Below are 24388 nucleotides of genomic sequence, written 5' to 3' on the forward strand. Positions count from 1 at the left end.
TTTTTCAATAAAAACGCAGGCTATTTTATTATAAAAATGAGTTCCTAGGTGGCTTATAATTGCTCTTGCCATACCAAACCTAGATCCTCCTTATAACTCCTCCGTGAAAAATTGCATTCAACGTATGTTGATTTCACAGTAAGGACGTAGAGTACTCTTGCACGAGATCTTTGTTCTTCGTGGCGACGTATACCTAACAATTGAATTTTGTAGTTCCTCCGGGCCATTGTCTCCAAAAATGACCACAAATAATAGTACAGTGTGATGGTAACTAAAACAATTGCTGAACAATACCTATAAATATACAGACCTCAGACTGCCTTCTGCTGTTGACGTGCCATTGATAACATCTGCAGAAGCAAAGGCTTCATCCGGAACCCTTTTCTGCATTGATCATAATCAAGAAACAATCATATGCCACCCTGTTGCTCATGTTAACGAATATTTCTTGGTCATTGGATTCGTTCTAAGTTATACTTCACCATTTGTTCAAGTGCCAATCTAAAGGAACTTGCAGGTAGGCATTGAAGATTCTCAACCGCCCGGTCCGCCTTCTCCCGGGCCAAATCTCGGGCCTTTTCAACGCCCCCAGAGTTCTTGACAATATCAATGGCCTGCTCAAGAGAGCCAACCTCACAAAATTCGGATTCAATTATAGCCCTCAACTTTGGTTCTTTCTCCAGCGCAAATAACACGGGCGCTGTCAAATTTCCTTTGGCCAGATCACTGCCGGCAGGTTTACCCAGTTGCTCAGCTGATTGAGTGAAATCTAATATATCATCAACAACTTGAAAGGATAGACCCAAATTCTTGCCATATTGATACATCTGCTCGCTAGTCTCACTGCTTACCCCACTAAATATGGCGGCCCCCTTGGTGCTAGCGGCGATCAATGAGGCTGTTTTATAGTAACTCTTGATCAAATACTCATCCAGTTGAATGTCACAGTCGAACAAGCTAGACGCCTGCTTTATTTCTCCACTAGCAAAATCTTTAATGACCTGAAATACCCACAGGGTCAGATGTTTCGAGTAAAACTCAGTTCATAAATTGAAAGGCATTTCTTCATACGTATTTTCTCAATTTCATTTATTTCTCTGAAACTGACATCAATGAATGTATAGTATCCCATGAATCGAGGGAAATTCTATGTTTCATTGCAAAAGTTTGCAAGGGAGTCTGGTAAGTAACCTGACTGATAAGCTTTATGACTTCGAGATTTTCAAGATTTGCGAGGTACCACGACGATTGTGCAAACATAAAATCCCCAGCCAGCACAGCGACTCTTGTACCGTAAAGTTGATGGACAGTTTCCTTTCCTAGAACAAGAACAGTGTGTGAGAGAGAGCAGCTGTGTTTAACAAACAGAACACAAGCTTACAGTTTTAGCTGCGAGGCTATTATCATCGGCCTAAGCACTTAATCCTCACGTCTGTGCAATGAGTATTTTATGAATGATCAGATTGATACAACTTGAGATTTAGGCATCTTATAGAGAAACTCAGGTGAAAATTTATACTGCAATCATATTCTATATTACAGATTCCTCCTTAAAGACCAGACAGACAGAGGACCATCTGTAATTTAAATGATGACTGCAGGGTGTGATGGGTAATTTTCAAGAATCCGATCCTCGTAAGTTACAAAGACTAACCTCTTCGCATATCACTTTCATCTAATACATCATCATGGATCAAACTCGCAGTGTGTATCATTTCAATGATCTCAGCCAACCTTCTATGTTCCTTGGTGAGGTCCCTGATCACAGATGTAGTGCGTTAATAGAAGTAATTTAGGCCCAGTGAAAGTAACATAGAGAGAGTATCAAATCATTCTCACTTCAAACCAGCAATCTCTGCAGTGGCTCTTGAAACTAGAAAAACTAGAGCCGGTCTCATTCTTTTGCCACCAGCTCCAAAAATTTGCTCCGCAGCAGACATCAGAACCGGGTTTTCGGCACCGACAATCTAGAAATAAGTTTATAAAAGCAAAAAAAGTTTTTAGATATTGAGGTGCAAATTTAAATAGTAGACATCAAATTCTGATTTCTGTAGCAACGATATGAAAATATATCATCAGGAAAGAAAACGAACTGTGTCAAGTAAACTGTTGACAGCACTAAGAGAATTCAAGTGTAGAGTCGAAAGGTTGTTATGCAATTTACAGGGTATGAGTGAATACACATACTCAAAGTGAGTAGCAATAAGGAGAATGAAACAGACAGCAGAAGACAAATCAAAGACAAGAAACTATAAAGCAAAGAATTTGCTAGCAGTCACAAGCAATATTATAAAGCACGATTTTCTCCGGTACAAAATTAAAACTCACCTTTGCTGCAGCTAGTTCAGGTAAAGGCATGCTACATTTGCTTTAAATTTAGTTAAATCAAAAAATTCGGCATAAATTCTTCTGTAATTATTTCTTATAAGAAAATAAGCATTGAGTTGCTTTCGTCTTCTCAAGCTGTGCAGCCAAGTATTGTGATTCTACCAGAACAGGCCCAATTCAGTGGAGAGCAACTAATGCTCCTTTTAGGCATGACAGGGAGTATTTTGATCGTAACTCATCCCCTTAGAGAACAATTGCCTAATTTTTGGTGACAAGTCAAAAAACTGAACCATCACAATACTAACCCAATCTGCTAACCTAATTTGGACGATCAACCAATAGATATTCGTTCTAGTAGGCGAGCCTTGCACGATCCCAGATTTAGTGAGAACTGTCATAATATGATAGACAGCATAGAAATGGAGAGTAGAAAACATTAGACGTATAGCACATTCTACTATTTTCCATGGATTTCAGCATTACATCTCAAATTCATGCCGAAAACAGTAGGAAGTGTTTTGCTACAACCGAATGTGTGGCTTAACCATGATATCAGGCTCCAGCAACCTTATGAATTATACGTTCTTGACAACAGGCATAGAACATAGTTACAATAATCTAACTCCTCCCTGGTAATTCCATCGACAGCAATTACAACAAAATTCCTCTCAACCCATACAATCAAGAAACTCACCGACTGTAGATTCTTGTTTAGCGTTAGCAGGTCTTCTGCAACCACTTCAAACATATCCGACAGCGAAGAAGTGTTTTTCGGTTCTTTTCCTAAATCCAGCACAGCGGGAGCACCAGCTCCAACCCCTACACAGCAGAGAAACTATCACAACCTCAAAGATTCAAACTTTACAACCGCAATCCAAATCTTTAGCAATTATAACAGAATAACTAAACAAATCCAAATCATAGTACATCAAACATGTCAAGCTGATCACTAGAAAAACATTACCATTGAGAAAAGCCTCTGTAGTCTTTGTCTGAAAAGCGCGACATCGACCAATTTCCCGCCTGTAATACAAGAATTTCTGTGCTCTGCAGCCTCTATTAACATTCCTAAGAACTCCCTTATCACAATTTCTTACAGAGAAACGATCAGAAGAAGCATTGGAAGAGCAACCACAAGCCAAGAAGTCCAACCTTGTTCTTCCAAACTCAAGATTATGGCATGTCATAGACATCATCCTCAAACGAACATCCAAACACCAAAACTAACGGATTTTCCTCTCAGCCCAAGAACCCACTTCAGAAACTAGGCCAAAATCTCATCTCAACCAAACCCACCACCTCAAAACTTTCTCAAACCAATAAAGTCTGAATCTTTAGAAATAAACCGACAAAACTACCCAAAATGACAACTGGTCGTTGAGCTTTGAAAAGCTTTTCTCTTCTTACAAAGAAGAGAAATGGACGTCCAATTGCAACCCAAAGAAGAGGAGGTATCAAATTTGTATTGTGCACAAGTAGCAACGCCTGGGTGGAGCAAATAGTACCACACAAATGAGAAGTTTTGATCTCTTTTCAGCTCAACTGGGGTTCAATTTATCCCAAGATTTCGACAAGTTTGGAAAGTGGACCAGAAAGACTCTGATGTCTTACGACAGGCAGCCTTTGATACTTAGGAAAGAAAGATTTGAGAAATAATGAGGTAATGGTACCTTATCTAGGAGTCAACTGTGCGTAGAACAGCGATTGGCAACTCGGTGGCCGTGGTTCGTAATAGGATTGGTGTGGTCTTACAAGAACCAAGAAAAACAATTCAATATTGCATTATTGGTACCATATAAAGTATTATTGTTATAGGCAATTAAATGAGATGAGGATATTATTGCAGCAGCAGATCCCAACGTAGATGGCAAAAGATGAGGTTTAACGGTTTATAAGTTTCAATGTCTCATTTCTTAATAAAATATTTTTTATAAATAAAATTATTATATTTATATAGAATTAAAATAAATAATATGTTATACAATAAGACACTCAAAATTTCCATAACGGTTGATCCTGAAAAAATCATTTTCTAAAAAGGGAAAAGATATATTTTATTATGGGTTGAAATGCTACAAAGATCACCTTTTTTATTCCCCAAATCCCACTTACTTTCCAAACTACACGTTATTAAATTTGTGACCTTTTTGTTTAATTTTCAATGTTTAGAATAGCAATAAAAGTAAATACATGTTTATTTAGTTTTCAATTTTCAATCATGTGTACTGAAATATTAAATTTGAAAATCCGGTACCTATAAAACCAAACTAAAAAGTATAATTTATTTTGATTTTTAAATTTACCTAAATTCCGTATTTCTATTTGACTTTTTTATATATGGAACCTATTAGATATGTTGATATATTTTGAATACGCAATAAGAATACAATAATAATTAAAATTGTACGTATATGGATACTAACAATGATATAAAACTATTATTTCTTGAATACGTTTGGAACATATTTTCATTTCAATAAATTAAAATACGCGTATGTAGAATTTTTAGTATTGGTTAAAGATATAGGTTATTCGTTTGGATTAAGAGGACTTCGACACCCTGAAGGCTCAAAACGTATTTAAGTATAAGAAAAATTATAAGGATAACAAAGAAGGTCGATATGTCCGAGTGGTTAAGGAGACAGACTTGAAATCTGTTGGGCTTCGCCCGCGCAGGTTCGAACCCTGCTGTCGACGTCACCCTTTTTAAAGTTGGAATTAGGGATATTTGATTAAATTAATTTAAATACTTTTAAAATCTATAATTATATATAAATATTATATTTTTATTTAAAAATGTGAGTCATTAAAATAAAGTAAAATGAAATATACCCGTGTTAAGAATATACTATTTTTGTGTAATATTTATACTTATCATTTGTCAATATAATTATATTTTTTTAAAATAATAAATTTTATTTTAATTAGTACCTCTGATAGTTAACTTTTTAAAAAACATTTGGTATTTATATTATAAAAGGATCAAACTACTAAAAAAAAATTAATGTTTAGTTAGGTAATATATTTGTCCGTTAATACACAACAAATAAACTGACATGATTGCAAATTATATTTTCTTTTCATTAATTAATTATAGCAACTTAATTATATTTTTGTAAAGAACAAAAATAATATAAGACAATGTAAAAAATAAAATATAAAAATTTTAAAATATGAAATATGTGAAAAAGATCAATTTTAATAGTGTCAGAATAATCAAATTATTTGAATTAAAAGAATTACAATAATAGTAAAATAGTCCAAAACAAGACGCTTGTTTCAAAAATAACCAACATCCAAAACAACAAGTCGGAAATATTAAAATTTTAGTTCTGTTAGTATGTAGGTGACAATTTTAGCCATATACGAATCTATTTTGATTATTTTAAAAAATGAGTCAACTAGATGCAATTTCTCAAACTTGGAAGGAGCTATATGTGATTAAACTAAAATAGCGGGGAGGATATTGTAATTGTTACTTTAATTTTAAAAGCCCTGAGCGATGAGTAAAATTTATTTAATTTATTGATAATCTTCTTAATTTATTATTATTAAGATAAATATATTGGTACATTCAGAAGTTATGCTAAATTATACAAACACTTTTTATTTTTTTATAAAATCACAGCTACACCCCCAAGGGGTATTAGCATAATATTTTTCAGTGGGTGTTTTTATAAGCTTTATCTTTAAATAAAGGTGTAACTGTAGTTTTACAAAAAACATGAAGTGTTTGTGCGTGTTGGTTTAACATCAAGAGCAGGCAATGTAATTTACTCTTATTATTAGTATGGGATAATTATATTCCCCTCCCTTGAGGTTTGGTGTAATTACACGTAAACCTCCTGTGATTTGAGAAATTATATTTAGCACCCATGAAGTTTACTTTCGTCTAACGAATAAGTTCCTTGATTAGTCAAAATCCACCGAATTTACTAATATTAATTAAAAAGAAAATCAGAAAAAAAAATCTATATTAACCCCTATTTTAACTTGTTACTGATTTATTGCAAATCAAATAAATCTTTTTATGACCAAACTACTCAATTAATGCATAAGAGGAGGTATATCTTCACCATTAAGCGGTAATTTAGTTTGAAAAAAATTATTTGATCTGCAATAAATCAGTAATAAGTCAAGAGGGTAAATATCAATTTTCTTTTTATATCAGTAAATTCAGTGAATTTTTACCAACGAAAGGGACTTATTTGTTAGATGGAAGCAAACCTCAGAGATATTAGATGTAATTTCCCAAACAACATAAAATTTATTTATAATTACACCAAACCTCATGGGAAGAGACTGTAATTATCTCTATTATTATTGTTGTGGTTGTTTTCTAGTATGAACTTACTTGAATTTAAATTCAAATTAGAACCTCCCGCTCAAGCCAACCTGATTTGAAATAAAGAAGAAGTGTATACCATGGTTTGGAGCAGGTTGGACCTCAAAATCTCATGTTTCAAGTCAGCTACCACTGCAGAAAACCACATTCTTACAGAAACTACCACAACACACTATATGAAACTAAGTACCATCATTAATCAGCACACAAGCAGTAATCTATTCCAATCCACAATTTCATTACAGCAATTTCTACATGACTACAGCGATACGATGATTATTCGTAGATGCAGCTGCCGTAGCCTGCACATCCACACCACCATGTTATGATTATAAACGCAAAGGTGCGGAAGTTTTTAATGAATTGTTCGACGATTAGAGAAAGGTGTGAGTGAGCCTACTTGGATCAGTGACGACGATGAGTCCAGAGTTCTTGAAGTAGCAGTTCCAGTGGTTCCTTCCCTTGGCCCGATAGTAGAGATTCATGGCTATGGATGCATGGTTGATGAGATTGTCAGGGGAGAAGCAGGGGCAGCCCTTCTGCAGGATCCTGCAGTCTACTTGAGAGCAAGCGTAGTTGATATTTGCCAGCAGAGTGGCCTCGTCTGACGATGGTTTTGCCACGCACCAGCTTTTCTGCAGCGCGTTATTATTTGTAGGGATAATTACATTGACGGTCCTTATTCAAATATGAATTAAATTATAGAAATCGTTCCCATGTACTATTTCGGTACTTATTAGTGAGGTTCTCACTACACAAAGGAAGCGTTGGTGTCAGTGTAATGAAAACATTAATGATATTAATTAGTCATAAAATAGCCGGTTCTAAATATTACAAGTTTCGTCATCTTATTTTATGCCAACACTTCAAAGTCTGATTTCTAAAACAAAATTTGAACATTTTATAATTTTACACAACATCAAATAAAATCTGCTAAATAAACTTAGCCAAACACCCTCTAACAACAAGAAATCATGTGATGAAAACATATTAGCACAAACAAGTAAGAGACACAAGCTACCACTCTCAAAAAAACTTGAAGACTGACTATACATACCTGTGAATTCCCTAATACCAGGTCAACTGCAGCAATGAAATTAAAAAATGTAAGTAGTTGTCAGAAAACTGCTGAGAAATTAACCTGAAATCTAGGACAATAAATATATGTACCTGAAACGAGGGAAATCATGACAAGGAAAAGAAAAGTTAACAGCCTTAGCCATTGCTGATTTATGTATACATACAATGTTGTAATTAAAGAAACCCCTTTTTTCCTGTGAAGTGATGAATGTGTAGTTAGTTATACTGTGTAGCTAATTGTGTGTGCAGAATCAAGAAATCAAGAATCCCACTTTAAGGGAGAGGGGTAACGGCTATGTGTCGGTAATTAGCCGTTAAGTTCAATTATTTTTGGGCAAATGCATGGATAAGAAAGGAGCCAAGAAGCATATGACATTCTTGACTTTGGTATGTTTTTGCTTTTTCGTCAGTGCATCAACGTCTGATCATCTGCTGTTCGTCGCTAACTAAAAGTAAATTAAGACAAATCATTTGTGGGCTCTAACGTTGTTGGATGTGAAGCTAGTAGTAGATGGATGAGGAAGCAACACAATATGATAAGAGTTGGTGATGCAATGGATAGGTGTTCATTTTTCATTAAATATAGTTTTTTCCCACATCTTTTACATTTTGGGGTTTTGATTCTTTAGTTTTCTAGAATAGTAAATAAATTTTGTAACTTCTTAATTTTCTAAAACTTTTAGTTGACAGAGTTTGCAAACATTGATGGAAAAAAGCATGGCAACGTGTTTTTTTTTTTTTTTAATTTGTGATTTGTTCCCATTGGTCAATTTCTGCAAGTATGAAAACAAATTTTTTGTTACGTGTTTCGGCGTTTTAATTACATAAGCAAAACTCGTAAAAATAATAATAATAAAAGAATTATTTAAGCTATTTTTTTCCAATTATTCCTGTGAATTTCAAATATAAGAATCATTCAAAGATCATAGTCAAATCATTTAATTTCATTATCCAAACAGCAACACACAAAACACATACACACGTTCAAAACTTATTAAATAGCTGATCAGACTGAGAAGAAAACACATTTGCTCACATAAATTAGGCAATTTTTGCATATAACACAGTACAAGTGATTGAAAGGCATAAGCAGCCTGACTTGATTGAGATACAGACACAACATTAACAATCCTTCCTCTACCTACTCAATAAATCCTTCCTCTATCTACTAAAATTGGCAACTACTCCATCCCTTAAACCTTTTGTAACTCACGTCCCTATCTACTTTATACATAATACACCTCCAATCTCGATACGTAAGTCGGCTACTCGATGCCACGAGTGAGACGGCTGGTCTACTGTTTCTCTCACGGCTCTGCTAAAGTGCACAGCATTTGAAATTGTTCAGCTTCTGGAAATGCCTGAGAATTAAGCCATAGAGAAGGTGGGAGCAATGACCTGATTAATATATGTACACAGACAAATCGCCCTTGTACTACCAAACAAGACTGTCGTTTTCTTCTATAGTTTACGTTGCTAGAGATGAAACGGTGAGAGCGAACAACAAAGAGAACTGGGAAATTAAAGCCCTGAAAATGGGATGTGGATTGAATCTTGGATGACCTACTCGCTTCTTACCATCCTGCAAAATATTTACAAGTCATGCTCAGTTATCAAGTAGTAATTTGCAATTCATCCAAGTAGATTACTCAGCAAATAATTTGAGCCCGAAGGAAAATAAGTGAGATATCTTACCTTCCCAGTCGGGAGAGCTCCGGCTCTTCAAGCAGCAAATCTTGCAACGGCTTTACAGGGGATTCCGTGATGGAAGAACTACAAAAGACATAATGAATTAATAAATTTCTTTGGGGGTCGATCTTAAATTTCTTAACAACGGATAAGTACATAATCATCTCCTAAGGTTTATATTACAAACAACTCCTCTGTGTCTTACATTAAGAGGGTGTTTGGCTAAACTTATTCGAAAAATCTTATAAGCTCATGCATCTTATAAGATACCAAATCTTATTTTAAAATAAGACGTTGAAATTTTTTAAGAAAATAAGATAATGAAGATTATAAGATTCAGGAATGGCAAATTTGTTATTAATTTGAGGGAGTTTGTCAAGATCTTAAAAGCATAAATCACGAACTCTCTACTTTTTTTAAAAAAAATTACTTTGGAGCTTATAAGCTATTTTCTAAAGAAATTCCTTATAAGATGTTTTAAAGCTCTAAAGGACCAGAATACAATCAGTAATAATAAAAAACTCTCACCTTCAATTTTTGAGCTGAGATGTTATAAAAATATCATGGCATCCAACACAACAATTCTTACGGAAACTAGAAAGAAAATGAAATCAAGGAAAAGAAGACAACTAACCTGTTAATGAAATCAAAAGAAAGCAGCCGGTGATGAATGGTGTAGTCACTACCAACGTAAGTCACTACCAGATTACCAGCATCCGGGTGAGGCCAGCTTCTCGATGTAGGGAATCGCAATACAAATGTTCCGGGGTCTTGAAGACCCCCTGAGCCTGTAAGTATCAATTCCGCTTCTTCCTTTGTGATAAATCCTTCCATCCATACGGGGGACATTGAATTCCACATTGAATTAACAGCACTTTGCGACAAAGTGAAAGCTACTGGGTACAACCAAGCCCACAGTCTCTCAAAATTTTCCTGGGATACTATATCTCGACATCCAGCTATTCTCCTCAAACACTCAAAATCCTGTCAGTTCAGAATATTAAACAATTAGGGAAAGCTTATTTATCATAACAGCCAAGAAAGCATGGCCATGATATGAAAAAAAAAATAAGATGGATTGCATAGAGGTTTGCGGTATGCTTCAACTCTTTGCAAAAACAAAGCAATATGATGTCCACCATAGTAAATTTATACCATACAGTAATAAACGATTGTGTTCTGTTAACTTTCGAAAGAACTATGCAACATGACATTTTGATGTTTCACCCACACCAAAAAGAAAAAACTATGCACCATCATATATTATCTTAAAAATGCCAATGAAGATAGCACATTTAATGAGCACGGCATGCACGTAAAAACGAGTTTATCTGTCTTTGAAGAAGAGAGCAAGAGACCTGATCCGTCAGAGAACGAGAGCAGCAGGCTATCCTCATGTAGTGTTCATTAATCCTGGAAACCAGATTCTCCCACTGAACATGGTTGTTGTTCTCTGATATTGAAGCCCAAGCTTGTATACCTTCCACCATCAATCTCCTTGCAATATTTATTTGAGTCCTGAAATTTACAAATTTGCAGCATGAATATGACACCTAAATGAATGATGCATGCCGCGATGTAACTTGGATTTCCAAATAACTATAGCAGCATCATTTTGATTCTATAAGAACTTATGTAGATAAATGCTCATAAAAGGTGACGCGATGCAATCATCTTCTACCCCATAAATTCAAGAAAAGAAGCCAAAGGTTTAACACCATTCAGCAGGAACTAGAAGCTCAACCCAATTAAGATATACACATAATTTATTCCTACCATGTAACTAATGAAATAAAAGTCCAACTAGGAAAATTTTTATTCACAGATAACAAACATAAATCCTAATCTTCCGTTCATATACTTGGTTCAGAATTTTTATTCCACACCGAAGAGAGGTTGTCAACATGGCCATGAGACCAAGTTAACATCACTTGCATCTTTACATCATGGTTTTGACATTTATCACTTGGGATTTTGACGAAGGTTAATAGGTTTTTAGGTAGTTCACATGCTCAGTATCAAACGAATACTGAATAGGGTCTGTACTTAAGGACCATTTCTAGTGAAAAATAGAGAAGTCCTCTCTCCAGGGCAATAACTTGAAAACAAATTATGCTCAATATGCAACATAAGTTTTCAGCAGTGTGGCTTATGTATTCATGTTTCTCATTGGGAAAGAAAATAAAATTACCATAAGTTATTTTATGAGTTATGTGCTTGAGTTTCTCTGTAACTTTTAGTCGACAAATTGGTTAGGTCAAGTGCATGAGGTAGTTTGCAAGTTGAGGTATTCAAGGTCATTATATTTCAGAATTTTAATAATTTGGACATGCACCCCAAGTTATAGTTTTCTCAATGTCTAAGCTTTCCGCAAACAGTAAGACTACCTAATTTGATCTCAAGGAAACAGAACCACCAAATGACACAGAGAGATAGATGGTTATATATCTATATACATATATATATATATAGAGAGAGAGTAAATCACCAGTGATGCGAGCATCCAGAGAACAACGAAACCTGCTTTGCAAAGTGTGTAAGTTGTTCTTCACTAGCTGAAAGAGCAATTTCCTTGAGCAGTTGAGATCTCTCTGCTGGACCTCCAAGGCAGTATTTGAAGATTATCAAATCTGAAATTGGACTTGAAACACTGGGCATTTTCAGGTCTGAGTTTGTTGCTTGGCTATTATGTGAAGCAGATGAGACATTCTCTGCTCCATACTGGTTTTCTGGTCTCCCATCTATACTCCTCGCATGTGCATCGTCCTAATTCCAAAAAATCATGATACTCTTGGTTAGGAGAAAATACTTGGAACTGAGTATTACCAATCCAAAGAAACTTATGTTGTGCACATTGATGTCATAATCTACCAAATTCTCAATAAATATCATCTTCATTTTTTATTTTATCCAAAGAATACAACCAAAGTTCCCAACTATTACTTAGTGGTTAACTTGCCAGCTACAAATGAAAAAGAAACTAGTTCTCAGTAAGCTAAAGAATGGACTGCCACAGCAGCTTACAACTCTTATTTCACTACAAAGGACAAAGATGAGAAAATGGTAGGTAAAACACTTGGAGCAGGAGCTTCAATTTGATTTCCTGTCCATTGTCAAAGTCCTTGATATGAACCTAGATGAGACACTTAATCAGTATACTGTACATACATTTATCAACTGATTGTTAGAAATCCGTGCAGAACAAGTCAGCAACCATTGAGAAACAAGATCCTCAAACTAGCCAATCCATGCAGAATATCAAAGGAAGGGGGAGAGAGAGGATATAGGGCTCAAAAGCTACCCCATTACTAGTCCAAGCATGAGAATCCTGTCCTTTGTTGGCTTGCTTCAGTTCTTCCGTGAACATCGGAAATGGTACGTCATTCCCTAATTTTATCCGTTTCGACGAAGGACTTGGTTTGGCTTCACGTACAATACTCGGCATAAGTTCCATAGGGCCATCATCTGGACCAGGGGATCTACACCCATTTATATAGTAAGTTCTATTGGATGACTTTTTCCATGTTAGAGAAGCCGTTCGCCTGTAACGTGAAATACAACGAATAGGTAGGGAGACGGTCTCAAGAAATGGAAATCTTCCCAATTTTGGAATGTCAAACCTAATCCTGAAGAGCCTGTTATCGCACTTTGACGAAAGCTGAAATGGCAAATGAGACTAAAGTCAGCGATCCACTAACATCGTAATGTTATTCATTTTAAAAGCAACAGCCAGAAAAGGAGGCCAAGGTTGCCAACATGACATCCTGAAACATGACTTTCACTGATTTGGCCACTGAAACAACACAACACATGCGAATAAAATTTTGGGCATGCACAAAGCTTTGCCAGCATATTTAAGTTTGGAAGACTAGACATAATGATTCAGTAAAGAACAAGTACATTAAGTAAAGCTATTGTAACTCAGCAATTTGAAAGAAAATCCAATTTTGGGGCATTTGGATCCTTTGTGGCTGGTGAAGCGTATGTATATAGTTTGTAAAATACATCTCCCTCCATAAAAGGGGTATATATATAATTTCTTAGGTAACCTCCCCCTAAACTAATACAGTATATGAACATGTAAAGCAATAAATTCAATGTATACCTGAGATATCTTGAGCTTAAAAGAAGCACGTCCATTTATTAATTTACATGGTCTTTCATGAGAGGCATATTCAATCCCGTCGTAACTCATAAGAAGGGGAGGTTCTGCATCAATGGTGTTCTCAACAGGGGCCTTATTGTCAGCATACAAAAGGGCAGCAGCAACCTTAAGAAGGAACAACATGCAGTAAGTCCAAAATTACAATGTAAGAATACTAGTACAAGAAACTAGAAATGGAAAACCTCTAATTCTTTGTTCACAGGGCAACCAAATGGATCCAATAATGTAACATCTAGAGAAAAGATCCTCCGGCATGATGCCTGCTTTTAGAAAAGAAAGATCAAATGAGTGACAATAATGACAAATTGGTCAATGAATTCAAGAAGCAATACTCTAAATGGATGCCAAGGACAATCAGCGATTTCATTGCTGATTAAAAATACAACTTTTGGAATGTGTTCCACGTATATGGTCATTGCAAGTACTGCAAAATTACAGCACTTTCAGTCTATTAGCATGTTTAATAGCTAAATCAAAGGTTAGAAGGGAGCTATATTCACCAGAACTCAAACAAGATTCTCTACTTGAGCTTCATGCATTCAATATATAAGATATGAAGATTACCGAAAAGCTCAATATTCAAGGAAGGCACCATTTTGTCTAGCGCCACAAAATTCAGAAACAAAAACCTTCGCATGCATAAGAACACGTCTCTTTGCTCTTCATGTTTTCATTCTTAAAATCTGAATAAAGAACACAACCAAGGTCCAATGGCGTTAACAATTTACTGAGTTTGCTTGTAGAAAGATGAAATACACAGTATGGGATCAATTTTAAAATTTCAAAAGAAAGGAGACGGAATGCAGATTTACACCCGGATTACATGTAACTCCCATAAGTTTTCCAGGCTGTAACTCTTTATGGTTAAACAATTGAGTACGTGCGAAAGATAACTCTCAAAATTTTCCACACTAAGTTATTAAAGATTGATGACTCACTTTTTCTGATGACTCAACTTTAGAAAAAGTGACTATGCATGAATCACGAGATACTCTTAAAGGTAAAAGTTCAATAAATGCAACAAAATTTTGAGGCATACTTCTATCACAATGTTCAACTGCATGATATTTACGGTACTCCAATTTTGTTGAGAAGATCAAGAAAAATCAAACATGCATTGGTGTTTCATATATGAACAAATAAAACAGAAGCTAATAGAACATTTTAACCTTGCCCCCAACAATGCTCCACACACCATCAATGTCTTCTTCAATCTCAGATGCACTTGAATAGTCAATTGATAGCCGCACTGGAGAATCCTGCCATCAGGCAGTAAAAGTCACCACAAAAAAGGGGTTATACATGTACCAAAAGGGCACAAAAAAATAATAATTATTATAACAAACAGAACAAACCTTGACATAATGATTTTTGACAGCTGATGATGGAATCAGGACATCAAGTCCATGAACATAACCATGAAATATATCCTCAGTATCATCAGGACATGTCATATATATTTTCTTCAGCGCATCAGCATGCAAGTCCTTGTTCAATGAGCAAGTCAAAGGCCTCTTTTCCGATATTTCGCCATCAACATGAAGCCTTAGGAGATCCGGCAAGACCTGTAAGTTGAATTCATACTCTATCAGTTCTAGCTCAATAGGGAAAAGAGAAGATGACAAACTTATAACTCCACAGAAATATTACAATAAAGAGGAATAGAAAAGAAAAGATTTGAAGCTTACATGCAATTAGCAGTTTAACCTCACATTTAATTCATGCATCATCCCATAAATCTGTCTAATGGATTTCTTCTGTCTCAGGTGACATGCTATAGTTCTAAGCTTTTCAGGTCATCAAGAAAGCAAAAATAAACAAATAATTTTCAATTTAAAGCCCATATGGGGCCAGGTTCGGAGTCTGTCTTATAATTACTTAAATAATGTAAGATATTACTGAAAACAGGCCTGAAACCACTATCATGATATATAACTGCCTACTTCAAATAAAATATAACCAAGAGCAGCCCCTTAAACAAACCTGCTTGTGAAACTTACCTTGCTTATTATTAGAGATCTTATATTCTGTTCAATGCAAAAATTAACTTTTACCAACTGGAAGAGTACAACCAGTTACATATGGCTGGTAGAGACATTGTTTTCCAACCAGAAGAGCCACAACTTAACTAACTTATGGAACTTATTCTGAAAACTGAAAGTGGAGACTCTGAATTTTACTGAAAATCCAACTTTTTATATCCCAAGTAAACAACAACAGCAAATACGAATGACCACACACTGAAACCCCTTTTATCAAACGAACATTACATGAGGTGGCATTTTACATTAGTTCGATAACTCAAAGAGATTCGAACTTTTTTATCATATTTTAATGACTACCATCCCAAAAGTTGATTATTTCTTTGTTTATAAGATGAATTTATTCAGAGTTGAACCAATCCCAAGCTCAGATCACGATGAAAGAAACATAGTAGAATTGCGTAAACTAGTATCAGACTATGGAAGACTACTAAGGATATAAGAAATATAACTGTCAACTAGCAACCATAACAGTTGCAAAAGTGAACCCCCAACTCTGAAAAGACATATTTAATTATACAGATCTATCAATCGTAATCATAATTACAGCAGAGGAAATGTGATGTAATGGGCAAACCAAATACCTCACATCCAACATGAACCCATTTCTTCATTGGAAACTCAATCTCAGTGGAGGCACATGGAACTTCCGTCCATTGAATTGAGTTATCAGGATCCGGTGCCTCTTCATGCAGAAATAGTGATGGAAAGAGGTTCAGTCTCTTCTTGTCATCCAACCAAAGGAAAGGAACACTAGATGCAATATCTGGGTGCTTCTGCATAATGTCACAAAGTGTTTTGATCTTTGTAGCGAACAAACATATTGAAGATGCAAATATGCAAAATTTAAGAGAAAAGGCATAGCCTCAGAAGGCATTCATTTGTAGCACAGCAAGGATAAAAACTAATAACAATGATGCCCCAATATCACATTGTCCACAATAAGGTAATGAAGATTGAACTTCCAACAACAATGCGAAGAAGTAAGAAATTTTCACCATTGCCCAGATTCCAAAAAACTAAGTTCTTGAGAGGCTATTTAGCAAATGCAAAAACAAAAATGATCACTGAAACCATACTCATTCCACGACCATCTTGCTCCCCAAATTCAAGAGCACATCCACAAAGAAAATGTAAGCGGCTAGGACCCACTATTCACTAAACACTAAACAAGCAAACTAACTTGAGAACAAGTCCCAATTGCACAAGAAAACCACAAAAACATTGCTGAAACACCCCAAACCAACTCAAAGATTCAAGCTTTCCTCAACCAACTCAAAAATTTAAAGGAAAAGATTCTTTGAGTTGTGGTGGGTTTAAAGGAAAAAACCAAAAAAAGAAAAAGACGAACTAAAAACCCCATCTTTCACACGCACAGAGACAAACGAATGCAGAGGCAGATACACCAAATGGAACCGTTGCAAACCTGAACAAGAATTGCAGATGGGTAAGAAGCACAGTTGTCAATGTAAAGCCAGAAACAGAGAGCGAAAGACCCATCTGCTTCTTTTTCACCATCATCTCCATCACCTTCTCTCCTCAATTCTACCTTAAGATTTTTCAGCAAAACATAGCCCGTCTCGTCCACCCCACCAAAACCACCCATCTTTCCTCCCCCACACTTCTCCTGATCACAGCAACAATAATTTACAGAAACCAAAACCACTTTTCAAGAACCCACCGGTTTCCAAACGCTGCCACTAAGCTGTATTTGTTTTTTCTGAAGAATTTCAAGAATCTTTTCCTTTAAATTTTTGGTTTTTTTCTCGTCTTGCTTTTCCTCTTTGGGGGGGAGTTTGAGTTGTTAATGAGTATGACGGCTGTTAATTAACGGTTGGTAGAGTCTTCGGCAGTTCGGCTTCTGGTCTTTTCCCCCGCTTCTCAATTTGGGCTATGTTCAGGTGTTTTGCGCGTAGGGTTGGACACAGAAGGTAGCCAATCAAATGTCAAGCAAAAGGGCCTCGAGGCGGTGCCTCAATGAAAAAACTCCCAAAAAGACCAGAAAAGACATAAGACATTTATGTACCAGAACAAAAAATCACAATAATAATTATTATAATAAAAGTAAAGAGGATAAAAAAATTATTAATTAAAGAAATATGAATAATTACATTTACATCTCAAAGCTATGATTTGTTACATAAAATATTTTTAATTTTTGCATAATTACAAAATTATTCATAATAATTAAAAAGTGCAGTTAATTTATGTAATGATGTCAGACATTTTTTTTAGAACATACATGTGAATTGTCGAGAAGCAGGGATGATGTTTGTGTAAATAATATATAGGTATATGTATAATTATCTAAAAAGCAATCGTGGTTTATGTAAATAGAACATAGAATAGGGGTGTAAATATAATTATTCCTAAAATTTATATATTTATATATATATGTGTGTGTGTGTGTTTTAGATTAATAAAGTATAGGATAAAAATAGTTTGATTAAAGAACTTAAGGGGGAAAAAAAGATTATCAGATACGAATTGAAGATGTCAAAAAATTATATTTAAAGTTGTTACTAAATTAAATGTTATTTAAAAATTAAAATCAGTTGACAGTTCATCTTCCATTCAAATTTTTAAATATTGTGAGAACTCAAAAATAATACTACTTCATTTATTTATTTTTTATTTTTTGTAATTTTCAATTTTTCTTTTTTTCCTCATGAAAGCATAGCAATTACAATGACATAAAAATTATCTTGAGCTAAGTTTGGACGAAATATCTGCAATAGCAATAACGCTCCTATGAATGATAGGTCACGAGTTCAGATAAAATGAAATAATTTTTGTCGATCTGAAATGCCTTTAATATTTTTTTTATTATAAAACGAAAAATAATGATGCGATTGCATTGTCCGACTAGAAAGGATTGCACTTATTTAAGTCCCTATTGCGAATTCATATAGACATTGCCATCTATTAAGAGAAAACTACAAGTCAGAACGTACGTTTTACCCCATAAATTTTTTTAATAAAAATCCGAATCCATTATCGATATAGCAACCTCCACCCCTTACCACCAGCATTTGGTAGTAAATACTATCAAACTGGGTTGAGGAGTCCTGGTGACTGGGATGGAAGTTCTTATTGGTGAGGGAGGAAAAACAACTATTGCATCACTCAAATAACTAAGGCAGCTGCTTGACGGGCATCGACTGCGAGGAGCCAATAGCAAATACCAGAATTTCTTCGAGTCCATGCCAAGAAAAGCTTGAATTTGATTCTTACAGCCTACCGTATAGAATATGAGATGGAAATCATACATTGCCGATGTGATATAAGGAAATATAGAGAGAAAAAGGAACAAGAATTTAGATAAACGCTTTAGATAAACGTTGAACTGCATTTAACAAAAGGAGCATTTGTGCTATATTGATTGAACTGAACCAGAGAGTATGTTGGGAAGTCCCGTTTTCATTGAGTAATTACAAGGTAAGTTTCCAACTCATACTCGAGTATGAATGCAATTTTCTGTTTCCTCAATAGATAATCGGAGGCCATTTGGCATGAAAATAGGTAATGTTCGATCATCTCTACATACTTTAAGCTGGATTTCACTAACACATTGATGTAAGTGTGGCTTTGAGATCATATTCTGCTCGTCTTGTGTGTGCTGACGAGCCCACCTCCTACTTTGGCTTCAGTTTGAGGGAAGCGCTGGAATATGGAAATTAGAAAATATCAATCTAGAAATTCCGGGTGATGGGGGAAGAACATGCGAAAATCATACCTGTTGATGCAATAGCGTTTTCCTGTAGGTGGGGGGCCATCATCGAATACGTGACCAAGATGGGCGTCACAAACTGCACATAAGACTTCTTGGCGAGGCATGAAAATAATCGACAGGTCTAGCTTCGACTTCACATTGTTTCTTATTGGCTGATAATACGAAGGCCATCCAGTTCCACTATCAAATTTAGTGGATGATCTAGAACAGGGTGCAGAAGGCTCTCAGACATCAACAAGATTGGAGTAAAAGGAAAAAACAATGACATAGTTGGTACTTGTTCATGAAAATTTAAAAAGATGAAGTATACTTACTCGAATAACGGAGTGTCACAGCAGATGCAATGGTAAGTTCCAGGAGTTTTGGTGTTCCAATATTCTCTGGACATGTAATCAGAGGTTAGTCATATAAAAGTTGAGATGAATAAGTGATGATATATAGAGTTTGTTGTATAAGTAAGAGCATCATTAGCTCCTGGCGGTGCACTGAAGATTAATACAATTTCCCTGCAATATATACCAGGATCTCATCCTGAATGTCTCAAGCACGTAATACAAGATCCATTTATTGGAGTTAAGTACCCCCACTACTATGGCAAAATCAGTAAAATACAGTGCAACAAAACTGGCATGCTGTGGAGTTCAGTCAACCGGCAACTACTGTTTAGTATTTACAAACCATAATTCCATTGGGTTCCAGTGGTGAATTATCATTGCATTGTTGTTTGGTAGACTGGCCTCAGGACTTTGACCCACAATCCAAGCAGCTAAAAATCCAAGTTTTTTTTATAATAGTGCTTGATGACAATTATTTGCATCAGCTTCTAGTTAAGAAAAATTATTGCTAGTTAAGAAAAATTATTGTGTTGCATGTGGAGTTGTTGAATCTTTTGCTTTACATGAGCAACAAAGCTCAACTACTTGTTTTGCTTCCATCTCTTCCCATATTCCTCCTTGAACTCTGGATTACTGGGTGAAATTCTTTACTTTCTTTTCATACAAGTACGATGAGCATGGGGCTTGGGACATAGATTCCCAAATCCGTCCCTCGGCTGGAACAAGAGAGCGGACAAGATAGAGCATCCTAAGCAATGTCCATGTGTAATCAATCTGTGTTTTCAAGAACTCAAGGACGGAGATCACTGGCCCCGGACAAATCTAATTAAGTAATAAGGAAACTTCAATGTCACCAAACTCCTTGGAAGTTCCTTACAGAAATTAACTTATATGATTGACATCACATGCACATTACAACATGAAATTTAAAAAAATCTTCTACGAGGTTAGAAGGATTCTTACCCAGTGAATGCCCTCTCAGTACCCTTTTGCCGAGTAACATAAAACTGCTGGTCCGTTAGCTGCTTCCTCCACTCTTCATCACTAACAGAACTGTAGTTCGTGTTTCCTGCCCCTGCACCACAAGGTGCACAACACAAAAGTTACTCCCTAATCGAACCAAAACACGACTCTAAACATATAATAGTTTCGAAACATTAAGAGCTTGTAACATCTAAACACTTATCAGTTCCAATGCAACGAGCACCATATATGTCTACTAGATTGGATCCTCAGACCTTCAAAACAGATACTGCACAATCACATACCAAAACCATACATATAGTTCCTCTCATTTTCATGACTAGAATCATCATTAGTATGAAACAACCCTCCAAAATTTCCATCTTTTCTCTTCTTCCCTTCTTTTCCGTCTTTTGGGGATACAGAATTTTAGGCAGTATCAATCAAAATGAGTTCTTTCACTTCAAATGATATATACATAGTGTTTTGCGGTAGATTTAATACATATTCTGCTTTTCTTTTGCCTTTTCCTCATCAAAATCCACGTTCCAAACATAACCCATATTTAGAAGAATCCCACAGTATTCATAATTGGAACAACTTTTGAAGCAAAAATACACAAAATCAAGAAAACTGGTGCAGTAAAAAAGCAAACTTTATAAAACAAACACACAAACACACACACACACACACATATATATATATATATAGAGAGAGAGAGAGAGTGAGGAACCTTCTTGAGTGCTGTCTTGTTTCTGGGAAGAAGATGAAGAGCCCATAACAGAAACTGAGAAAGAGGCCCTGTTTCTTGGTTTTTTCAGTGAATTTGCGCCAAAAGCCAAAGAAATCTGCTGTTTACTGCTTAAACCCAGATGGGATTTTGCTGTAATCAGAGAGCTGAAACTCCCTTTTACTATAGTGTAAGCAGCCATTGTTGATCGACAAATATCATTAAATTGCCTGCAATTGATTGTGCCCTGGAAAAAGAACGTACAATCTTCCTGTGTTTTAGTTGTTCATTGACGCTGGTGCTTTCTTCTTTCTTCTCCGTTCGATCACGGAACTCCGTGATCAATGATGTTGACCGGCTTGCTTTGTGGTTTTGGATTAGTCGGCAAGATATGCTTCCGTGGTCTCATCACTACTGGATTCCTTTTGAACAGGTGGCGTTTCAGGATCCACCCGTAAACAAATGAACGCTTTTCAAACCACGTCCGCAAGATCCGATGTGGCTGATCGGTTTAGCACAGATACGGTTAGGATATCCGGATCGGTTCAGACCCGAATTTCCTTTCTCCTATGGTGATCAAAAAAATTAAAATTGTCCAAATCGCCGAACTAAATTAAATCGAGTTATTTTTTAAATTATAATTTTAAACTTAAAGTAAAATCATACAACACTAATAGTTTGATTTTTATTTAGATTTTAAAATAATATATAATTAATATTTTGAATTATATATTTTTAATTTAATAAAATAATTTTATATTCAAATTATATACTCAAAATTCATATATTATTGAAAATCTATCTCACAAATGCCATATTTATAAAACTTAAATTTGGACTTTATACAAAAGAATATATAATTCCCCCATTTTTCTATCCCTATCTCCCTCTTTTTTCCCTCTCAGGCCTTTAAGGGTGTGATTCATACATAGGAATGGACTTGAAAATGCTTATTCCCATAAATAAGGGATTAGCTATTTTATCCCTCAACATAGTATTAGCTACTTTTTTTTCTTAGAAAAATCACCTGAAGGTGAAGAAGATTTTTGGGGTTCCCGTCCCTTCTATATTATATAATCAAAATATCCTACAACAAGGAGTATTAACTCCCTAGAGACATTTAGAAAGTGATGAACAAGGAGTTCTACTCTCTTACAGTTAAAAAAACAACTGACAAAATAGATAAGGATTACAACTCCCTTATAATTCAGAATGAAAATATAAATGAGGATTGAGGAGTACTAGTCTCTTATAAAAAATGATACTAGATCTAAGACAAAAGTCGGTGACACTAGGGGTGCCAAAAGAATAAGCAACATATAGGTAATGATTTTTTTTTTGTATTAATTTAATATTTAGTTTTAATTATTATTAAATTTGTGTATCTTTTGTATCTAGTATTAAGAAATAACTATGTATCCATGCTAAGAAAAAAAAAATGATATTTTAATTCAGAAAAATCCTTTCTCTGAGTACTGATTAAATAATCAGTCTATTTGATCGTTCGAATTATTATATTTTATTTTGGTAGAAAAATATTATCTATTTCTTCAACGAGTCAATAAATAATTTATTACATAAATAAAAACTTTATATATATATATATATATCTATTCAATAATCTATGTCATGTTTTATAAATTGCTTATAACCTTCTATCACTAATTTTGAAATTATTATTGTTATTAAATTGAATTCTAACATATTCAATAAAACGTAAATAAATATTTTTTAAATAAACTATTAAAGAGCAAATTTGTCATAAAAAAATTATTTCATTACTAATTATTATTTTTTAATTATCAATTATGTTGATAAAATCAAGTACGAATTAAAGAATGACAATTTTTATTACATTCTAATTTATTGTGTATATCAATCGTAAGAATGCTATTCAAATGGGATTCCTTTCCCTTATTTATTTCATTCCTAAGTTCATTACATTCCCACTTAATTTCGTTTCTACTACCAATCATGCCCTAAGTTGTTCCCTGTTGCTTGATTTTATGGATTATCAATATTAATATCAAATTCATGGGTTCAATAATTAATTACTATATATGTCCTTTTATTTTAATCTACTTAAAGTTGTGGAGAGTGTTAGTGGTCTATGAAGCAGAATGTTCGTCTTTCTTGCTTGCTTATACAAACACTTGTTTTTATTTTTTGATTTTTATTAGTTTTAATATTTTATTTTTATTATAAGTTTAAGACCCGTCCGAAACCGCGCATTTTGATTTTGATTTTCAAAGTGGCAATTTGAAAAATTATTTTATAAAATCGACACTGACAATTTGACTTGAAAATAATTTTAAAAAAATCAAAATGGCACCGTAAGCACCCGATTTCCCCATCATAGAATTTGCAAGAAGGGTAACTATAGCTACATCGTCCTCTCATAAGGCTTGGTATAATTATACATAAATCCTCTGTGATTTGATAAATTACATCTAGAATCCTAACTTTGTTTTCTTCCAATAAATAAACTCCTCTAGTAGCCAAATTCCACCAAAATTGACTTGTGGTAAACCAATAGTAAATAAATTGCGGTAAACTATGAATTTTTGTAATTCAACTTTTTTTATTAATATCAACATATTCGATAAACTTTAGCTAACGAATAGATCTATTTGTTATACATAAACAAATGTCATGGCTACTAAGGGTGTTTGAAAATCTTAAAAGAGTGTTTGGTTTAATTTATAAGTTCCTCAAAATATTTTATAAAATTCTTGAGAGCTTATAAGTTTTAGAAATTCATTTGTCAAATATTTGTGTTTGCAAAATTTATGAGATCCCAAAATAAGTTAACCCAAACGTTGTTTGTTAAGAAAGCGACTAACCATAATTTAATTGATTAGAAGTTTTACTTTATTAGGCCAGTAGGTTTAGTTTGATTGCGAAATTGAGATATTATGCTGACAATGTTATAGATTTGAATTTCGTCAGTATATCGATACTTTTGTCTATTTTAACAA

General features: G+C 34.6%; 4 protein-coding genes and 1 non-coding gene across 6 annotated transcripts; 1 reads left to right on the forward strand and 4 right to left on the reverse strand.

Annotated features, from left to right (window-relative positions):
- LOC105165488 (solanesyl diphosphate synthase 2, chloroplastic) lies at positions 1-4047 on the reverse strand. The gene is made up of 6 exons (XM_011084514.3): positions 3293-4047; positions 3023-3147; positions 1840-1967; positions 1655-1758; positions 1192-1319; positions 1-1001 (listed from the first exon to the last, which is right to left on the reverse strand). The coding sequence occupies exons 1-6, from the start codon at positions 3522-3524 to the stop codon at positions 453-455; spliced, it is 1266 nt and encodes a 421-aa protein (XP_011082816.1). The 5' UTR covers positions 3525-4047; the 3' UTR covers positions 1-452.
- An 896-nt stretch (positions 4048-4943) lies between these two features.
- On the forward strand, positions 4944-5025 carry TRNAS-UGA (transfer RNA serine (anticodon UGA)). Its single transcript has one exon. It is a non-coding gene; the product is annotated as a tRNA-Ser (tRNA).
- A 1686-nt stretch (positions 5026-6711) lies between these two features.
- On the reverse strand, positions 6712-8004 carry LOC105165828 (major pollen allergen Ole e 10). The gene is made up of 4 exons (XM_011084990.3): positions 7844-8004; positions 7731-7756; positions 7074-7308; positions 6712-6975 (listed from the first exon to the last, which is right to left on the reverse strand). The coding sequence occupies exons 1-4, from the start codon at positions 7860-7862 to the stop codon at positions 6950-6952; spliced, it is 306 nt and encodes a 101-aa protein (XP_011083292.2). The 5' UTR covers positions 7863-8004; the 3' UTR covers positions 6712-6949.
- A 761-nt stretch (positions 8005-8765) lies between these two features.
- Positions 8766-17477, reverse strand: LOC105165486 (SH2 domain-containing protein A). 2 transcript variants are annotated; one of them, XR_002287353.2, is made up of 13 exons: positions 17076-17477; positions 16234-16425; positions 14963-15172; positions 14777-14866; positions 13790-13867; positions 13548-13712; positions 12744-13100; positions 11931-12208; positions 10801-10960; positions 10077-10426; positions 9449-9526; positions 9152-9335; positions 8766-9068 (listed from the first exon to the last, which is right to left on the reverse strand). XR_002287353.2 is itself a non-coding variant. In XM_011084513.3 (12 exons), exons 1-12 carry the CDS (start codon positions 17253-17255, stop codon positions 9317-9319), a joined length of 2157 nt encoding a protein of 718 aa, XP_011082815.1. In that variant the 5' UTR covers positions 17256-17477; the 3' UTR covers positions 8766-9316. The 2 variants fall into 2 exon arrangements, 1 of the variants encoding a protein (XP_011082815.1); XM_011084513.3 differs by having other exon boundaries at positions 8766-9335.
- A 1523-nt stretch (positions 17478-19000) lies between these two features.
- Positions 19001-21784, reverse strand: MSRB1 (methionine sulfoxide reductase B 1). Its single transcript, XM_011084512.3, has 5 exons — positions 21414-21784; positions 20681-20792; positions 19697-19762; positions 19386-19583; positions 19001-19312 (listed from the first exon to the last, which is right to left on the reverse strand). The coding sequence occupies exons 1-5, from the start codon at positions 21610-21612 to the stop codon at positions 19285-19287; spliced, it is 603 nt and encodes a 200-aa protein (XP_011082814.1). The 5' UTR covers positions 21613-21784; the 3' UTR covers positions 19001-19284.
- Between the last annotated feature and the right edge of the window lie 2604 nt (positions 21785-24388).

This window comes from Sesamum indicum, linkage group LG12 (assembly GCF_026168435.1).
Source record: "Sesamum indicum cultivar Baizhima isolate 11 linkage group LG12, ASM2616843v1, whole genome shotgun sequence".
Taxonomy (NCBI): Eukaryota; Viridiplantae; Streptophyta; class Magnoliopsida; order Lamiales; family Pedaliaceae; genus Sesamum; species Sesamum indicum.